The sequence below is a fragment of the Diadema antillarum genome, unplaced genomic scaffold (genome assembly GCF_040938485.1).
Source record: "Diadema antillarum isolate AM-2024a unplaced genomic scaffold, OU_Dant_1.0 seq00000961_RagTag, whole genome shotgun sequence".
In the NCBI taxonomy this organism is placed as follows: Eukaryota; Metazoa; Echinodermata; class Echinoidea; order Diadematoida; family Diadematidae; genus Diadema; species Diadema antillarum.
In genome coordinates this window covers 31598-50603 of record NW_027271808.1, presented here as the reverse complement: position 1 = coordinate 50603, position 19006 = coordinate 31598, and the positions used below count along the sequence as shown (strand labels likewise).

The following is a 19006-nucleotide window of genomic DNA, read 5'->3' as shown; positions in this document are numbered from 1 at the left end:
TTTCCCTCCGAAACTTAAGACGTTACAAGCCGACCGGACCATTAATTTTACCTTCATCAATCCATCATTGAAGTGGAACAGCCTTTAACATTATCATGCGCATTCGGGATTATTATCCTGGTCTGAGCCAAGACAAGAGGGTTACTGAAAGGGGTATGATATAACTACATTAATGAGTTCAAGTTCGACAATCATATGCTACTTTGTATAAATAAGTTTCGAGTTTTTGTTTGAAATTGTCTATTGGCATCTGACTTTTCAGTGGGTCTGGCAGAGAATTCCACAAAGTAGGTGCGGCAAAAGAAAAAGCCCTCTCCCCATAAGACTTTGTTCGAATGGTAGGTACAACAAGTAAGTTTCGAGCAGAGGATCGGAGACACCTTGAAGGCTCGTATGGGTTAATCGAGTTCTGTAATGTAGTGCGGGGCTGTTCCATGTAGTGCTTTGAAAGTGATGAGGAGGATCCTCTTGTGCACAACGATAACAAATAGCGCCAGTAGAATAGTGCTCGATTAACGTGGCTTTGCGGTCAAACCATGGCTCGCAGTTCTTAACGTTGGGAAGGGGCAGAGAAGGAGTGTATGGGTTTTGAAAACGTCAGGAAATGATCTTTTCTTTGATAAAATCAGCGTAACTAATCTGTTATGCTGGAGGAGAGGGTAGAAATGACAATTGCATGACGATTTTATGACGATTGTCATACGTAAAGTGTGTAGAAAGCCTGCTTCTAAAGAGTGTAACTGCACACCCATCGGGATCATCCCACGAGACCGACACCCACGAGTCATACGGTCCACGAGACCGACATCAACAATAGGTCCATGAGTCATACAGCCCATGAGTTACACGGCTCACGAATCATACAGCCCATGAGTTCGACACTACGCACAAAAGGCTCACAAGACCGACACAAAGCAAAGAAAGCCCACGAGACCAACACTGCACAGTAAAGGCTCACGAGACCGACAGTACGCAAAAGAGGCTCACGAGACCGACACTAGGCAAAGGAGGCTCACGAGACCGACACTAGGCAAAGAAGGCTCGCGAGACCGACACTAGGCAAAGAAGGCTCACGAGACCGACACTAGGCAAAGAAAGCCCACGAGACCGACACCAGGCATAGAAGACTCACGAGACCGACAGGATGAACAGCGCCATCTACATGTCAATTACCTGTACAGGGTGTTCCATGAAGGGGAAAATTACATATTGGCGTCACGCTATCGAGCGAGAGATTGTAACTAATTGAACAGCAGCATCTACATATCAACGATATCAAGTAACTATGTATTTCTACACGTGTGGTTTTTAGAGGGCAGTTCTGCTACGCTACGGGGAGCGACATTGTTACCAATTGTGACCCTGCACCTCAAAACAAACAAAAAGTCGCCAGACATGAAATTTTAGTAAAGACCATATTCTGAAAGAGCAGACTTTAAGCTTTAAAGTGATGTATAACTCAAATCAAATGGACTCTCCTAACCTATCTAAATATTGGAAAGAAAGCACAAACTCAGGAAAAGTGTGAACTGAGAAAAGAGGCTCTGAAGTACAGTGTCTATTCAAGCGCTTAATCTTTACCAAACCGTGCTGGCTGTGCGATGAATGGGACAAAAAACAGGAAGTAAACCACCAGAGTAACAACAATGAAGGGATTATTAGATTAAACTGAAATTAAGCATGCCTCATTAACACATTCTGTCCATAATCAATGCCAACTTTCAAAGCAGTATCACTATCCTTTCAAAAGTTATTAGAGTTGAAAGTGAAGAGTGTGGACAAGGTTTTTCAGAAATGAAAAAGGGATTCTAAAGACCCACCTAATCACACTATTCTACCAAAAATGTTCGAGATAAAGTGCTAAAAAAACACACTTTCCTGCCCGTTTTATGATACCAAATTTTAGCATAATGTAAAAGAAGACCCGCTCTTTCAGAAAATATGAACAAGTCAAGTTCGGCTAGGTTGACCCATTTCACTTATTTCAGTCCTCACGCAAAATCAGTGTGTGCGACTTTATGTTCGTTTTGAGGTGCACGGTCACAATTTATCTCTTCTTTTTTGGGGGGGGGGGAACAAAATTATCCTCTTCATGGGACCCCCCCCCCCAAAAAAAAATGTATGAAAAAATAGCAGAGGACAAGAACGATGTATGGTTGGATTTTAGATGCCATCGTGCTATTTTTGATAGGCTCTCCCAATTTCTAGATAGGCGGTGGACAGGATGTAAGTTGTTTTTTTCGCCTTTTCTTTCTCGCTTCACTAGTTAAGTATTCCTTATTAAATCCTATCCCCATGCTTATACCCGCCTGCTTAGAATTCAATTTGTATTTTTTTTTCTGTAACTATAGTGCATGACATTTCAAAAGATGAAAACGTGTTTTTATCGCAGCGATTCACCTCGATTTTTGGCTTGTATTTGTAAAATTATTCTCCTCAAAACGGTACATTTTTCGTGAAATAGAATAGCTGTCTTCATGGTTGCATCTCCTTTTCCCGAATCCTTAAAGCTACATTAATAGACGATTATATCATTTTCTGTGAATTTGTACTAAATCAGCACCTTTACAGATGACTACTCCCCTTCCATATCATGTAACGCAAATGTGCACTGCAACATTGACCATTTTGTGAAATATTTCCTTGTAAACTTCATTTCACACCTAGGTATTATTTTAGTTGGTTGATCTGAATGTCCACATAATTTTATTTTATTTTATTTTATTTTTCTAAGCAGGTGTATACCGGTATATGTTTTGCGGAAAGGGAAACGAGAGTGTTTGTGCATTTTCGAAATTAATGTTGAAACATCTTATGCACTTTTATTGAATTTTGTTTATTTTTTTCACAAGCATTCAAACGCGCAAACACAATTAAAAATCTTGAACAATTCGGGGGGCGAGGGAGGGCAATTGACGGGGTAATCCCCTAGCAACTCTCGAACCCTTTTCCATCTCTCATATTTTCCTTATGCCATTATCTGGACACCCTATACAATTAATTGGTCTATAGGTGGCGCTGTTTATCCTGTCGGTCTCGTGGGCCTCTTTTGCCTAGTGTCGGTCTCGTGAGCTTTGTTTGCCTAATGTCGGTCTCGTGAGCCTTTTAAGTGTAGTGTCGGTCTCGTGGGCTTTGTTTACATAGTGTCGGTCTCGTGAGCCTTTTGTGTGTAGTGTCGAACTCATGGGCTGTATGACTCGTGGGCTTGTTCTACTTCATGTCGAACTTGTGGGCTTTATTTACTCAGTGTCGAACTCGTGGGCTGTATAACTAGTGGGCTGTATGACTTGTGAGCTGTATGACTCGTGAGCTGTATGACTTGTGGGCTGTATGACTCGTGGGTGTCGGTCTCGTGACGTGCACCCCACCCATCTCCATCCACAATGCACCATAGAAAGTCTCATCAGTAATTATTTAAGCACCATGCTTCTTGTCATAATGATCTGTTTTGTGATTACGTTGTTACACAGTGGATGAGACACTGCATGATGGACTGTACAATAGTTGATCCAAAGCTCGAATCCGGTATATTATTGTGCTGACACTATAGTAGCTGATGGACAAAATGCCTATACAAAACATCTTCTCATCCAGATATCTAAATGGTCATCGAGCAATGCTGCGGCAGTAATAATGACAAAGCCATCCGGAATGGCAAAGTGAACACCAACGAACATTGATGATATACCCTTGGTAGATCAGTGACATGATTAGGATACCCCCCGACTCTAACATATTTCATACCACGGATTCTCACACGTTTCGCTTATCAGTAGATCACAACTTTCCACGGCTATTTTACTTTTTGTCATAATTGAAAAGTATGCAATGTTTCTCTCATTTTGAATATCCATATATCATACTTTGTATTATACTCTGTGGCTTATCCTTCATACAAATTGTTAAGCAATGTAATTTCCCGAATGGATACTTTGTATCATGTTTTTGCTTTGTTGGATGGAGAGTACAATAATTATTGAATTGGAATTGAAATATTCTAAGAGCGATAAATTTCTATGCGGCCCTACGGCACTTTAGGCAGAATGGTATATCTTAGGAAGTTTTTAGGACGATGTGATTATAAATTTTGTATTTAGTGGAGAATCTGGTGAGGAGGGCATAGGTGAAGTAGCAGAAGAACATGAGTAGCTCTGCTATGCCAAACACGACGAAGGCCAGACGATAATCAGACGTAACATCGAAGAGGAGACCTGAGGTGAAACGGAAAGAGTAATATAAACAGAGTGATGAGTTTCCATCTGGCCAGACGAGTTAGGAAAGAATCATAACTGGCAAGCTAGCTTTTCTGGACTTGTTTGAAATGTGGAGGTAACAATTAGGACTCGATGAGTAATGTGTTATGTAAAGGACTGTATAGATAAAATTTGTTTCTGGAAGTCGCTGCTTGGCCGAAACTCTGTCATCCTTTCAACTTACAGGCAAATTGCCCGCAAGTAATATTCTTTGTTTGCGAGCTTAACGTCTTACCATCTACTTGACAGGATGAAGACTGTGTATGCACGTAGTAACTTAAGTTTGTTAAATATTTAGAACTTTTTACAGCGAAAGTGTACAGTATACATTCTCTCAAAAATAATGAAAAGTAAACAAAATAAACGTCCGACTTCTATAAACGAACAAAATTCATAACGTACTATCAACATTAGCATTGTGTCAGTAGTAGAATGAGTAATTCACCTGTGACAAAACTTCCTGTCAGGGTCCCGGCTCCATTTGCGACTAATGTGAGACCAAGTCCCATGTTGAAGTCTTCTGGAGGAACAGCATACTTGACACCTACGACGATTAAGGCACACTGGCTGTAGAGGATGAAACCGATGATGAAAGCATGGACGGCCTGAAAGGAGAAACTGCTGTCAATGTAATCAAGAAAGAACACCACGGAGCCAACGACACCGGAGACAGCGGCAGCATCGACCCCACTGTTCGGCTTGAAAAAGAGCACGGACGAGGAGATGGCAAGTCCGAAAAACCCACCGATACCGCCGATCATCGCTAGATACGATCCGTTAGTTTGAGACATTCCTAAGTACTCTGCATGAGGAACGAGAAATAGCGTCCATCCAGCCCAAACAGCCATTAGGAAGAAGTTTGATATGATAAACAGCGAGAAGAGCGGTGATCGATGCAAGACTGACAAGTTGGTTGCTTGGCAGAGGTAGGTACAAGCTAAGAAGTTGCGCCGTCGATCTCTCTTGGGTGATACACCGTTATATCCGACGTCCTCTACAGGATAGTTTTTAACTTCTCCGTGGTTGGATTCCGAAGTGGGCAATTGCTTGAAATCGGCACATTTCTCAGGAGCTGAAGATTTTGTCAGGGGCCTGAGCGTCGCGGCGCAGACAAACGTGTTCATGTAGAGGGAACCCAGGATAAAGATGGTTCCCCACAGTCCGTAGTATTCGAACAACTTCTCGGACACGACTGGTAGCAAGAAAGCACCGACTGGTGAACCCATGATTGCAAGTGTGTTGATCACTCCAAACCTGACCGGAAAGTGTTCGTTGATGCCGAGTATGGTGCATATAATCAAAATGTTGTTTCCTATTCCTGGGAATCGAGAAATGAAAGCGGGGACCCATTAACAATGCCATAATCTCGTTTGTTGGATATCGTGCACAAATCCCTCTCTACTACATAATGAAGAAAGTCGTAGATAGAAATAATCTAGATAAAAAGAAACAAAACAAACTGGGCGTTCAATTACCACAGTCATGATCTGCGTTGCAGTATGATTGTGCAGTTCCATGAGTGCTCCAGTTAACGTGGTATGATCAAATCCTTAAAGATGATGCAGTAGCTTAGAATCAGTACATGCTCACCGAGGAAAGCCATGGAGAAACCTAGAGCAATCTCACTCTTTGAAAAAGCTGCCGAGACCAGTCCGACGCTGCAGGAGATTGCACCAAGGAACGCCGCCTTTCGAGGGGAAGTCCGCTTGATGAGGTATGACAGAAATGGCGCTGTCGGGAAATACAAAATGAAAGACAACAAGGACATTCGTTTTACCAGTATATTATGGTGACCCATGACCTTTCCTCATAAGTTCCCCGAAGAACTAAACAAAATGTGTTATATTTCCCCTTTCCTGATTATCATCATTACCTACCAACTACCGATGATGGATGTATAAAATCCAGCATTACCTTACGTATATTTCAAATTCGTTTTACATAGAAAATGCCTGTATTTCTTTAGCATAAACATTGCATTTGAGATATTTCTCGTACCATTCTCCTGAATGTTCCCAGATGTATATTCTGTATGTCTTTGTCGAATGAAAGTACAAGCATCATCTAGTACACTGTACTAATTTCATACTCTCGAAAGTATTTTTTGATCATCGTTGACTCAACGTGTTGATAGTTTCATATAATACATTTACCATGTTTTGTATGGAATACGGTTAAAGGCCGTGGACATTTTTTCTTTTCCTGCCTTTTCCCAGCTCGCTCACTCCACTTGTTTATAATCCTGAAAATAATCGTCATGGGAACATCTCAGTATATGTATGATACACGAAGCATGGAACGTAATTACCTCAGCCATAGTAAACTGGGCTGGCGGAACTGGGAGGCACCCCGGCCCCCTCCCACACACTACTAGTATTTCTTTTTTTTTTACCCCGGAAGTGGGACCCAGAGCGATTCTTTTGTTTTCCTTTTCTGAAGAAAGCCGGGAGTGGAATCAGAAAGGGGTTTGTTGTTGTTGTTGTTGTTGTTTTGTTTTGTTGTTGTTTTTGCTTGTCAGCTGAAGAAACCCGGAAAATGTTTTGCTTGTTAGCTGATGAAACCCGGAAGTGGTAGCAGAAGTTGTACTGAAGCCCCCCCCCCCCCACACACACACACTCACACACTTTTTTTCTTTGTTTGCTTGTTAACTGATGAAACCGAGAAGTGGCACCAGAAATATAAACTGGGCCCCCTCCGCTTTTGAAAACTTGGCGCCGGCCGTGATAAACCTTAAATATAAAGCTTTTCCGCCACCACCCTTGCCCCTCCCCACCCCTGTACTCTCATTACACCAACGAAAGCAATAGAACGACCTGTCCTCGTGAGAGAGGCTATGCTGTTGTCAACAGCAGACTGTAGGGGTATTTCATATTGGAATAACACCATAGTAATGGACACTATAGACTGAAAGAATCATGACTGCCTACTTCTGTCGTTCACCATGACGAACAAGCGGATATCCTGAAAGATGGCGTTCTCACCGCATGATAACGCGGCAGCTGTGAAGCTACGGATGATGGCATATAATCTCTGCCAAATTGATAACCCAAGGGCGCTCCTTTTTTAAAGGGTACTCCTTTTTTTAACCTTCAAAAGTCGGTGTCAGATTCTCTGACTAACTGTTTGAATGAATGCTAATTTTTTTTCAGGAATTTTCTGAAATTAATCACCAAATATCTACAGTTAAGCGTGATTGTCTCAATTGGAGAAGAGATTTTGATCGTTGGTATTGAGCTGGATGAGAGAATTCATCTTGTTCAAGATCGATTCGTTGACTTGTACAAGGTGCTTTCTGTGCTTGATGAAAAACGGTGATCAGGGGCCCGTTTCATAAAAATTGTTATCAGTGACAACTGCCACATATCTAAGACAAATTTGCTCTCAGCCAATCAGATGCAAGGATTTCCGTAGCTTGTCACATCTATGACAACTTGTCACTGATGACAAGTTTTATGAAACAGGCCCCTGGTAACCGACCTGCAAGTCAGCAGGGTGAACCGAAGCTATATCGTAGGACGAAGATTGGGCGTGACGTCAAATTCATGACTAATGAGTACCTTGCGTTAGAACTGCACATACTGAATAATTCATTTTGCACGTCAGTCCCCATTGGCATAAATAGATCACAATGGATCAATGCTACCTTGAACGTATGCATATACTGCCAGGTCAGTGAGTTAGTCTCAGAAAAAATACATATGAGTGAAAATTTAATAGTAATGAATGACATGATGTCTTTAACTGATTCGCATGGAGTCAATTTATATGCATGACCGAGGAAGAGGTATATGCTGTCATACTTTCGTGTCAGTTCATGAATATATAATTGTAATCGAGATACGGTGAAGTGTTGCATCCGAATCTGGTTAATGCAAGTCTTGCTTTCCTGAGGGTTTTGTGCTATTCAAGATGGCCGCCAAAATGGCCGCAAAATCTTGAAAATCTCAAAACCATTAACCAGATTAGGATTCAGCACCTTTGAAATAGGATAATCCCATCAGTAGTAATATTTCTTTTTCAATTTATTCATCATATTTAAGGATGTACTTATTGTTGGAATTTTAATTTTTGACGACCATTTTGGACATCTCAAACCCTCTGGTCTGCAAGAGTTACATCATCCAGATTCGGATTCAGCACCCTCGAAATAGAGTAAAACTATCTAAAACATGGGCGGACGGTGAAACAAAATTAGGCCCAAAATCTGACTTTTGCATCCAGACTGTTACATCTGTGCATCACGATGTTTATAGTAATTAGATAAAAAGAAAGTGGATCACACAGAAAGTGATTCAACTCAGTACAATTGTATTTCAACTGTAGCTCGCATAACCTTACTCATGCGAGATTCCTTCTACAATACTTCAAGGACACGAACTCTCTGAAACAATAACAATTTAATTTCAGTTTTTATATAGTTTCAAATTATTTTTGCCTTCATTCAAACAATATAACAAATTTTCAATCTTTGTACATAATTATGGAAATGAATGAAAAAGAAGATTGGGAAACCTAGCACAGCCTATGATAAAGAATCCCTCTTATACCAGCAGCAAACATACTGTAACACTATATAACAAAAGGAAAAATAAACCCATTGTAAGCAATCAATTATAGAAAACAAAATTTTAGAGGCTTTGGTGTAAATGGCTGTACACGTAATATTGGAAACAGACAAAGGAAGAGAGAACAGGAAGGGGAAAGGGAAAAGGAAAATGGGGAATGTAAACTAGATAAGCACAGAAAAGAGGAGCATGTGATATATTGATACATTAGCTAACTAGAGATTTTAAACTGATACACCTACCAATAAAGTATACACGAGCATTCCAAATGATTAAAATATCCATGAATCAAAGCAATACCTTTGGAGAAAATAGGATTTTGGTCAACGTTTAAATACACACAGACTGGCAGCCTCAGCAATCTTGAATCAGTGAGCACAGAAGCCTGTTTCAGGCTTGAACATTCGAGATCCTAGCTGCACTGGTGTAGATGTCCCCAACTTTCAGAATTTGGTGTTTCTGGAAAAGTGCGCTAGATTGCAGGCCACGAGATTTAACATCGCATGCGACATTATGATCCTTAAGACCATTTTTATCAGTAATAATGTATCTTAATGAAATCATCATATGTATTTTTAAATTGTCCTGTGATGGTACACCAATATTGATGTAGGGAAAGCAGTCCACGAGATTTAACATCACATATACGACATTATGATCCTTCAGACCATTTTGATCAGTAATCTTAATGAAATCATATATATTTTTAAATTGTCCTGTGATGGTACACAAATATTGATGTAGGGAAACAAAAAGACTTACGTACAAAACAAAAATGAACAATGAATAGTGTGGAAAGCAAGATTTCACTTTCCGTATCACGCCAGCGTTCTTTGACCAAATTACAAGGATTGTATTGATATTACCATTCAGATATTACCATTGAAAAAAAAATCATCTGTATAGTATCTTCTGCTTGCACTGTTGAAAAATGCAGATCTCTTTAAAGAGTTACAATTTGCATGAATCCAAGTAGTAATATTATGAAATTCTAAGTTTAGCTTCCCAAGTTCTGATAAGGGTCGATAGATTTGAGGTCATCAGCTAATACAATGACGGAAAATTACGTAAGAGGAATATTGAATATCACTGATATACCGAAAATAACAGTGGGCCTAGGAGAGATCCTTGAGGGACACAACTTTTTTTCAATTCAGAATCACTTCCACCTAATCTCCATGTATTCCAAACACAATCAAGTCCATCATATAATATGCAAACTGTTTTCATGTCGTTTCATTTCATTCAATTCAATTCAATTCAAAATGATTTTATTTCCATATAAAGTAATACAAAGTAATGTACATAACGCTTACATGAGTACATAATATTTAAAGGAACTTTGAACCACGTAAATTTCATTAAAATATGAATAAAATTATTATAATGATATCAACTCTGGTTTGGATAAATAAACAAGTAAGCAATATAATCTAAAAATAACTCTACATGGAAAAGAGGAATTCACAAGAAAAGCATAAGTTTGTAAAATTTGTGAATTACTCTAGAAGGTGAGGGCATCTCAAGATCCGTCAAGGACAAGAAAACATTCCAAAATATTTCTAGCTCAGTAAAAATCTGGTATGACTGCTTCACTGTATGTTTTGATATAAGCCTCTGTGCACAAAGTAATTCCTAAAGTCTTCATATTCTAGTAACTCGTTAGGTAAACTGAACACAACTTTGGCGGTTGCACTCCGTGTGGCTTCCGAAAGAAGGCTGCAAAGAAAACCATGACCCCTTGTATCTTCCGAAAGTTCCATTTCATGTCCATTTCATTTATTGTTTCTGCATGATACAAATTAACAAATCACCTGAGAAAAAAATACGAATCAATTTGCCGTTATTTTATCATGGCTATTTTATCACATGAGAGAATATATGAAAAATCATCGTGACAAAGAAACACAAAGAAAATCAAATCACCATGCAGGTGGGTCCCCAGTAGGCAAAGCTAAATGCATGGTGTTAATACACAGAAAAAGAGATAGTTACATAAACTATCATTGTACATAGCTACAACAAAAACAACAAACTATTTCAGAAAACAAAACAATAACAGACAATAAAAAAAAGGAATGACAAAAACAGATGATAATGAGAGGGAGTAAGACAAAGGGAAGACTCCGCGTTAATCTGCACTGTGATTATTCATTAACACGCTAGGCCTATATAGGTGCGCCAGGTAACGGCTGTGTGAAGCAACTGAACGCCCATGATAAAGGTAAAAACATTCCTATGGCAAACTAAGTCTGTATACATAAGACAGAGCAACAACACTCAAAATGTTCCAAATAACACAGTATACATTTGATGGGATGTTGTAGGTCAGGTCACTGATAGTTGGCAACAAGCAAACCTTTCTCTCTCTCTCTCTCTCTCTCTGAAAAATCAGTTGGTTGGGCTAATTGCACGAGACTGGGCTGGTTAAAGGGTATACATGGCATAGGTAACGACATGTTACTGATCGTATTACAGGAATGTACACACAATACACATACACAACGTGCACAAACATGTGTCGGGCATGCAAGCAATGTATGCTCCTTCCCTTTTGAAGAACACTGATACAAACGCCTGTTTAAAAAAATTAAATTAAATTAAATTAAATTAGATTAAATTAAATTAAATTAAATTATATTAAATTCAATTCTATTCAATTAAATTAAATGCAGATTGTATTTTTTTCAATAGATTATACAAAGTAATGGTGAAATTGGACATGTGTGCGTTAGAACAAAGTCAGATTTTATGAAATTTCATACATTTTGTCAATTGTGCTGGACAAAAAGAAATGTGTCTACGAGCCCTAAATGTAGTTTTAGTTGATGTTCTAGGCCTAGCCCACTCGCGAATGTAATAAAAATACATTGATCTGAATTGAGTTCAATTGGATTCAACGCTTGCACACATTCATGTGCGTGTAAGGAAAGTAGGAGGCCCTACATGGCTGCAGTCATTGTAAAAGTGGGCTGTGAAGTTATCAATTCGCATGCACTTTGTACTAGTAGTCCAAGAGTATTAGCTTTAACCTGGACATTTTTGGTAACAAGCTGATTTTTTCAGGATAAGTCCAGAAAAATGTCTAGAATAACAAACTAAAAGTCCTCATAAATCCTCCTTGAGCATTTTCCGCAATCCAAGATGGCGTCCAAAATGGCCGCCATTTCCAGAAATTCTTATAACTTTTCAACCAGAGAACCCAAATACAAAATTTGAATGTCTAAATATATGTTTTGAAGCATGAAGAACTCAATAAAATACATATCAAGAGATGTTGATGCATGCAAGTACCGAAATCCAAGATGGCGTCCAAAATGGCCGCCATTTTCTGAAATTCTTATAACTTTTCAGCCAGGTAGCCTAAGTACAAAATTTAAATTTCTACATATATGTTTTGAAGGATGAAGAACTCAATAAATTGCATATTAAGAGTTGTTGAAGCTCACAAGTACCGTAATCCAAGATGGCGTCCAAAATGGCCGCCATTTCCTGATTTTTTTTTCATAATTTTGCAAGCAGATTTCAACTGTACACACTTGGAATGTCGAAATATACGTTTTGAGTCTCAAGGAACCAAATATAATACTTATTCAGAGATTTTGAAACACAAATAAAGCACTTGAGCACTTTCAGAAATCCAAAATGGTGTCCAAAATGGCTGCCATTTCCTGTTTTTCTCATAACCCTGCACCTATGTAATCGCGATACGCACTTAAATGTATACATATATATTTTAAGACATAAGGAACCCAACGAAATACTTATTTACAGATCATGAGGCACATAAGTACAAATAAAACCACGTGAGTTCTTCCCGAAAACAAAATGTTGCCCCACATGGCCGCCGTTTGTTTATCAAAAATGGCTGTTTTTAGCCTGTTTCAAGAGACAAAGAAATTCAACATAATGTTCGAGATTCAACAACTCAGAAGGTCCAGTGGAATCTTTCCCTTAAATGTGCACAAAACAGGTATAGGTTGGGTTGGATGCACCCCCCCCCCTCCTCCTTGGGGAAGGTGGTGGCCTGTACAATCATTATTTTCCAAATTCAACCTGAAGTATTTGCACTTTGTCATTCAGCACTTTGTCATTCAATTGCAATCATAAAGATGCTAAACGTCCCTCGCTCGGCCCCTTTCCATAGACTTTGTACACTTTTGAGATTAACAAATTTCCGAATCTGTCATCAAAAAGTGTGCACTAGATCTTTCACTTACAAAATGCAAAAGTTAGTTCCCTCATATTGAAGGGTAATTTGCCCTAACTCTTCAACCGCTCACTTCCCCCAATATATATTAAATTCCCCTTTTGATTAACAATTCCCAAATATTCCATCAAAATTAATGTGTGTAAATGATATAATTATTTCATTTCTATTCAAGTGTAAAAGCTCTCTCGTTTCGGTGGGGGATGGGGATATTGAGACTATTATTATCTACTCTTCGAGGATGGATAATTTTCTCTATATAACACCAAGGGTGCATTAGGCCGTTTAACGACGATCATCGAAATGCAAAACTCCCTCCAGTCGAAAGAGACCCCCCCCCCATCATCTACTAGCTCATAGCCTTGAATATTCTAGTCTTTATTCTACTTACACTTTTTAATAGACACAAATATCTAGTATTTCACCAACAGAGCGCACCATGAAACTCGTAACCTAAAAAAAAAAAAAACATCTCCATTTTGTGGGAAGGTGCATCACCTCATACACCTCCCCCGCATATTTCCATAAGTATATATGAAGAGTTTGTTTGCAAAAACCGATAAGTCCATTTTTGAAGATTTTGAGGTACGGTCTCTGTAATGAAGTACAAAATAATACCTTTTAAATGATATATTGGTGGCTACATAAAGGTACATTTTTTAAGTTATGGTAAAAAGAAGCAAACATTTTCTCATTATTCTCTTTATTTTTCTTGACCTTTAATCGCAAATATCTCCATTTGGCAAATATATAGACTTATCGGTTTTTGCGAACAAACTCTTCATATTTTCTTACTTTTAGGACAAAAACAAATCTCAGATATTTCACCAAAGAGTGCGCTAAATCTCTGAATTTCAAATTGGAAAATCCAAAGATTTCCGAGGTATGGGAAGGAGTATTCTCCTCTCACACTTCTCCCTCCCCGACACTTTCCTGAATATATATTTTTCCTAACGTTTTCAAGTAGAAAAACAAATATCGGGTACTTCACCAAATGGATGCAACAGCTCTGTGAATTTCTAGTCCGAAAATACGAAATTTTCCCTCGTGTGGGAGCAGGCAACCCTATAACAGCGCACTTCCATGATTGTATATCTGTTTGTTCCTTTTTTGATGGAAACAAAAATCTAATATTTCACCAATAGGGTGCATCAGATCAAGGAGCTCGTAGCTCTTTGATCAGATGTCTGAATATCAGGTCTGAAAATGCAAAATCTCCCTCATGTTGGAGGGGGGAGGGGGAGGGGACCCCCCCCCCTTCCACACCCTTCCATAATCATATTGCCCATTTCCCTGAATACTACTTTATATCCAATTTCCTACTCTTTGATGGAAATAATTCAATATCTTACCAAACGTTTGCACTATGCATTTCACTTTCGAGTAAAAACAAGAAAGAAAAAAGGTCCCTCGTGTGGTAGAGGAGTATCCCTCCTCCATGTACCAGTAACTTTACTTTTCAAAGAATTGTTTTTACTTCTCAAGTGGTAGCTGACAGTTTCAACTGGAACTCACCTCATGGTAGACATCAAATGCATTGGTAATAATTCAATTCAATTCAATTCAAAGTTTATTTCATTTTCCGACATAACATATGTTTCACTTCTTTTGATAACAGAGAACAAGGTAAATAGAACATAGTGAAATGAAAAGACTGTACAATAATTGAGGACCTTTAGTAATCATACATTGTATAGTAAAAAAGAAACAGAAGTGATCGAAATGAAGTACATGTATACCGTGCGAAAAATGGAGGGACCCACTAAAAAGACAGAGCTTGTAGTGTGTGGGCCCCTCTGGAGAAGAACATTGATGGAATTGAATCATCGTAGATACAAAAGATAACAAAGTGGAAGAAGTCTGGATACAAAAGATAATAAAGTGGAAGAAGTCTGGAAGCCCACTAAAAATTAGATTACCATATATACACTTTCATAGACGCTAAAATAAAAAGGGGCTAGCGCTAAATTTTCATCTCATGTGCTTAAGGTGACGAAAATAGACCATGTGGTAAACAGATATAGCCTTCTAGTAGGCTTTCTGTTTAGCAACAAATCTGTTGGTGAAATATTTCTCTCGTAACAAGGACACACTCCTTGAGGTTAACATGCAAATGCTATTATTTGTATACTTTACACATAAGAACTATATTTTAAATAAAAAGTTTCTTATAAAATATTTTTGACATTTCTTTACATAATTGTGAGATAAAATTGTGACATTTTGCACCCCATTTTCCATATTAGGAAGAGCTCGAGCGTTAAAATCGGTACATGCGTGCGTCTAAATCTCTTAATATGTATTTTAATGAGTTATTCATGTTTCGAAACTTGTAAAGACACTTAAATTGTGTATTGGGTTCTCTAGTTGAAAGGTTATAAGAATTTCAGGAAATGGCGGCCATTTTGGTTGCCATATTGGATTACGGTACTTGTGTGCGTCAACATCTCTTAATATGTATTTTATTGAGTTCTTCATCCTTCAAAACATATATCTAGACACTTAAATTTTGTATTTAGGTTACCTGGCTGAAAAGCTATAACAATTTCAGAAAACGGCGGCCATTTTGGACGCCATCTTGGATTTCGGTACCTGCGTGCATCAAAATCTCTTGATATGTGTTTCATTGAGTTCTTCATGCTTCAAAACATATATTTAGACATTTAAATTTCGTATTGGGTTACCTGACTGAAAAGCTATAAGAATTTCAGAAAATGACGGCCATTTTGGACGCCATCTTGGATTTCGGTACTTGCGTGCATCAACATCTATTGATATGTGTTTTATTGAGTTCTTCATGCTTCAAAACATATATTTAGACATTTAAATTTTGTATTTGGGTTCTCTGGTTGAAAAGTAATAAGAATTTTTGGAAATGGCGGCCATTTTGGACGCCATCTGGATTGCGGAAAACGCTCAAAGAGGATTCATGAGGACTTTTAGTATGTTATTCTAGACATTTTTCTGGACCTATCTTGAAAAAAATCAGCTTGTTACCAAAAATGTCCAGGCTTAGGCCTTTTTTGACCTAATGCTCTTGGACTATAGCAGGGGCGAGACGATAAATGCTCCACTGACAGAGAGTATCGGGGTTATGTTTTTCGTCTCCTGTTTGAGTATTCACGGTTGATCGGTGAAACTGCATGTATAAATGCAGTGTGACCAGTGATATCTCGCAATATAACTCAGAGTCAATATGAACAACCAAGGACCTCTCCTTTGTGATACAAAGCCATAGAAATAGATGTAGCAGAATATGAACAACAATCTAAATATATTGTGGTATGAATCCATATTTTCATGCTATAAAATGGACTAAAGGGATGGTATAGATTTTGTTGAGATGGCGCTTCATTTCTCCAGTGTTTTTGTGAGGTAATGGAAAACCTCTCATGAAACATTAGGTATAGCATTAATTATTCTGAGACGAATTCAAAGTTTATTTCATGAAAATTGGTTTTGAAATGGCTGGGATATCTTTAAAAAAAGACCTTTCCAAAACTGATTTTCATCAAATAAACTTTGAATTCCTCTTTGAATTATGCTGTTTAATTTCATAATTGGTTTCTAACCATCTCGCAAAAGAATTCCCAGTCTCGACCAAAATCATACCATCCCTTAAACGCCATTCAAACAAGGAATTATTCAATTTTGATAAGGTTTATCTCTCAATAATGATGATAATAATAATGATAATGATAATTGTATCTATATAGCTCTTTATGCGGGTGTTTCTAAGCGCACTGGTGCTCTTTTTACAAAAAATGAAAAAAATAATAACATTAGAACAATGCAAAACCAAAGAAACATGAACGAAAAAGAAAATACATATGTCATGATGAATAGACAATGACTGTGTGTATAGTTATCATTGAAAACAAATGTATATTAAATTGTGTTCAAGGATTTTTTGAGATTTAAAGTAATTGTAGATCATCAACTATTGACAATTATTGATTCCTGGAAATATCTTGTTTCACACGCAGATATATAAAACTATGACCCCCCCCCCCCAAAAAAAAAAAAAAACAAAAACAAAAACAAAAAAAAAAACAAAACAAAACAACAACAACAACAACAACCAACAACAAACAAACAAATACAAAACAAAAACAAATACAAAACAAAACATTGCAACGCATTCCCTCTTAGGCCCACATAAAGTATATTTACTTGTGTCAATTACAGGTAACATTATGCAAACATTCGTTGACATCTATAATGTTTTGTTAGTTTGTTCGTTTACATAATAGAGTTTGCTGAAAACTTGCCCAAGCTTATTATGCATGAAGATAAAGTCATATAAGATTGAACTGAATTACCTAGCAGACTTCCGAGTGACTCTGGAAGGCCGCAAATCAGTCCAACCACGGCATTGGTAGACCCGAGTTGTGCGACAAGGTGCGGAATAAATATGCCGAAAGACTTCACGACGCCCGTGCTCAACATTAGGCACACAAATTTAGCCACCATACAGGCATAGCCCCAATTTAGAAACGTCTTACAGTTCTTCATCTTACCCGGCAGTGTCGGGGCAAACAGACTCGAGCGGAGTGCTTGAGCTTCAAAAGTGAGATAATCACCAGTAGATCAGATCTTCCAGGTGAAGTCCTTTTCACGGGCTGGGATCCAGCTCTCCCTTCGAAAACCAAGACCGATGCGCACGTTATCAAGCGCATAGAAAACAGGAAGAACAATACGATGCAGTTTAGCGTGCACGACAGCTATTATGCGTTTCAGGATCGCCGGGTGCCGGGGGGGGGGGGGGGGGGGCTTGAGTGGAGGGACTGAAAAGAATTAAATGTGCGAGCATGGTGGGAGCGGAGCGACCGATCAGCGGGGGGGGGGGGGGGGGGGGGGGGGGGAGGGGGTGCAGTAGAAGCTCCCACCCCGATCCCAAAAAGGGGGATTTTGGATGTTCAGAATTGAAATTCAACTATCTGATGCACGCTTTAGATAGAATATTTGGAAATTGTTTTTATCTATAACGTCAAAATTTTAGAATATCTAGGTATCTGTCACCTTCTGTTCCGCGTGTGCGTCGTCAGTGTGTTCTACGTACGTCTTTGAAGGTGGACCGAACATGGGTGGGGGGGGGGGGTTTGGAGGGCTACCTCCCCCCCCCCCCCACACACACACTCACTAAGGAGCCTTTGCCTTTCTTGAATTTATGAAAAGATCTCAGGCACAAATTTTATGGAATGTTCGAAAAATTGTCAATCCCTAATATTTAGAGTACTTTGTCTACGGAGGGGGACCAAGCAAGACCCGGAGAAGATTAGAGGTAGATACCCCCCCCCCTCACATCAGAGAGCGCACTCTTTAGAAAAGTATCTTGAAATCAGACAATGCAAAAAGTGTTCTAAAGTCAATATGGAGGGAGAGGTAAAGGGTAAGGGTATAGGACGGGATATCCCTCCCCCCCCCCACATACATCCTTTGTCATGTTCCAAACACATTGTGAACCTAGATGGCCCATGATATATTCAATCTTTTCTCCCTGCTTTTATCTTAATCGGCACCAGTTTGCTGCTTATCTTACTGCACGTCCAATAGTACATGCTTGAACAAATAAGATACCACTCTCGCACACACAAAACAAACACACACACACACACAAACACAAACACACACACACACACACACACACATATATATATATATATATATCATGGGCGTAAATCCCGGGGGGATGGGGGGGATATATCCCCCCACTTTTGGAGGGGGATGGCCTGTACAAATATCCCCCCTTGAAATTCTCCCAAGAAAAAGATGTAGGAACAAAAAACAAACAAAAAGAAATGTGGCGATATTGATTTCAGCATGATGGATTATTGCTGTCACATTGAAAATGCATTTCCAGGTTGTTTCATGTACAACACCTACCGGTCATTCAACTAGACAAACATGTTTACGGGTAGGGATAACGAGACAAAAAGTGCGAGTGAGGGAGCGAGAGAGAAAGCGAGAGCGAGAGA

At 38.8% G+C, this 19006-nt stretch overlaps 1 protein-coding gene across 1 annotated transcript; it reads right to left on the bottom strand.

The window, feature by feature from the left end:
- Window positions 1–4053: 4053 nt before the first annotated feature.
- LOC139741883 (monocarboxylate transporter 2-like) lies at window positions 4054–7196 on the bottom strand. Its single transcript, XM_071652458.1, has 4 exons — window positions 7181–7196; window positions 5844–5984; window positions 4699–5571; window positions 4054–4211 (listed from the first exon to the last, which is right to left on the bottom strand). The coding sequence occupies exons 1-4, from the start codon at window positions 7194–7196 to the stop codon at window positions 4054–4056; spliced, it is 1188 nt and encodes a 395-aa protein (XP_071508559.1).
- Window positions 7197–19006: the final 11810 nt, after the last annotated feature.

Coding starts and splice junctions, on each gene's coding strand:
- LOC139741883 (XM_071652458.1), bottom strand. Junction 5,572..5,843: donor TTTCTCCATGGCTTTCCTCG/GTGAGCATGTAC, acceptor CTCGATTCCCAG/GAATAGGAAACAACATTTTG. Junction 4,212..4,698: donor GACAGGAAGTTTTGTCACAG/GTGAATTACTCA, acceptor GTTTCACCTCAG/GTCTCCTCTTCGATGTTACG.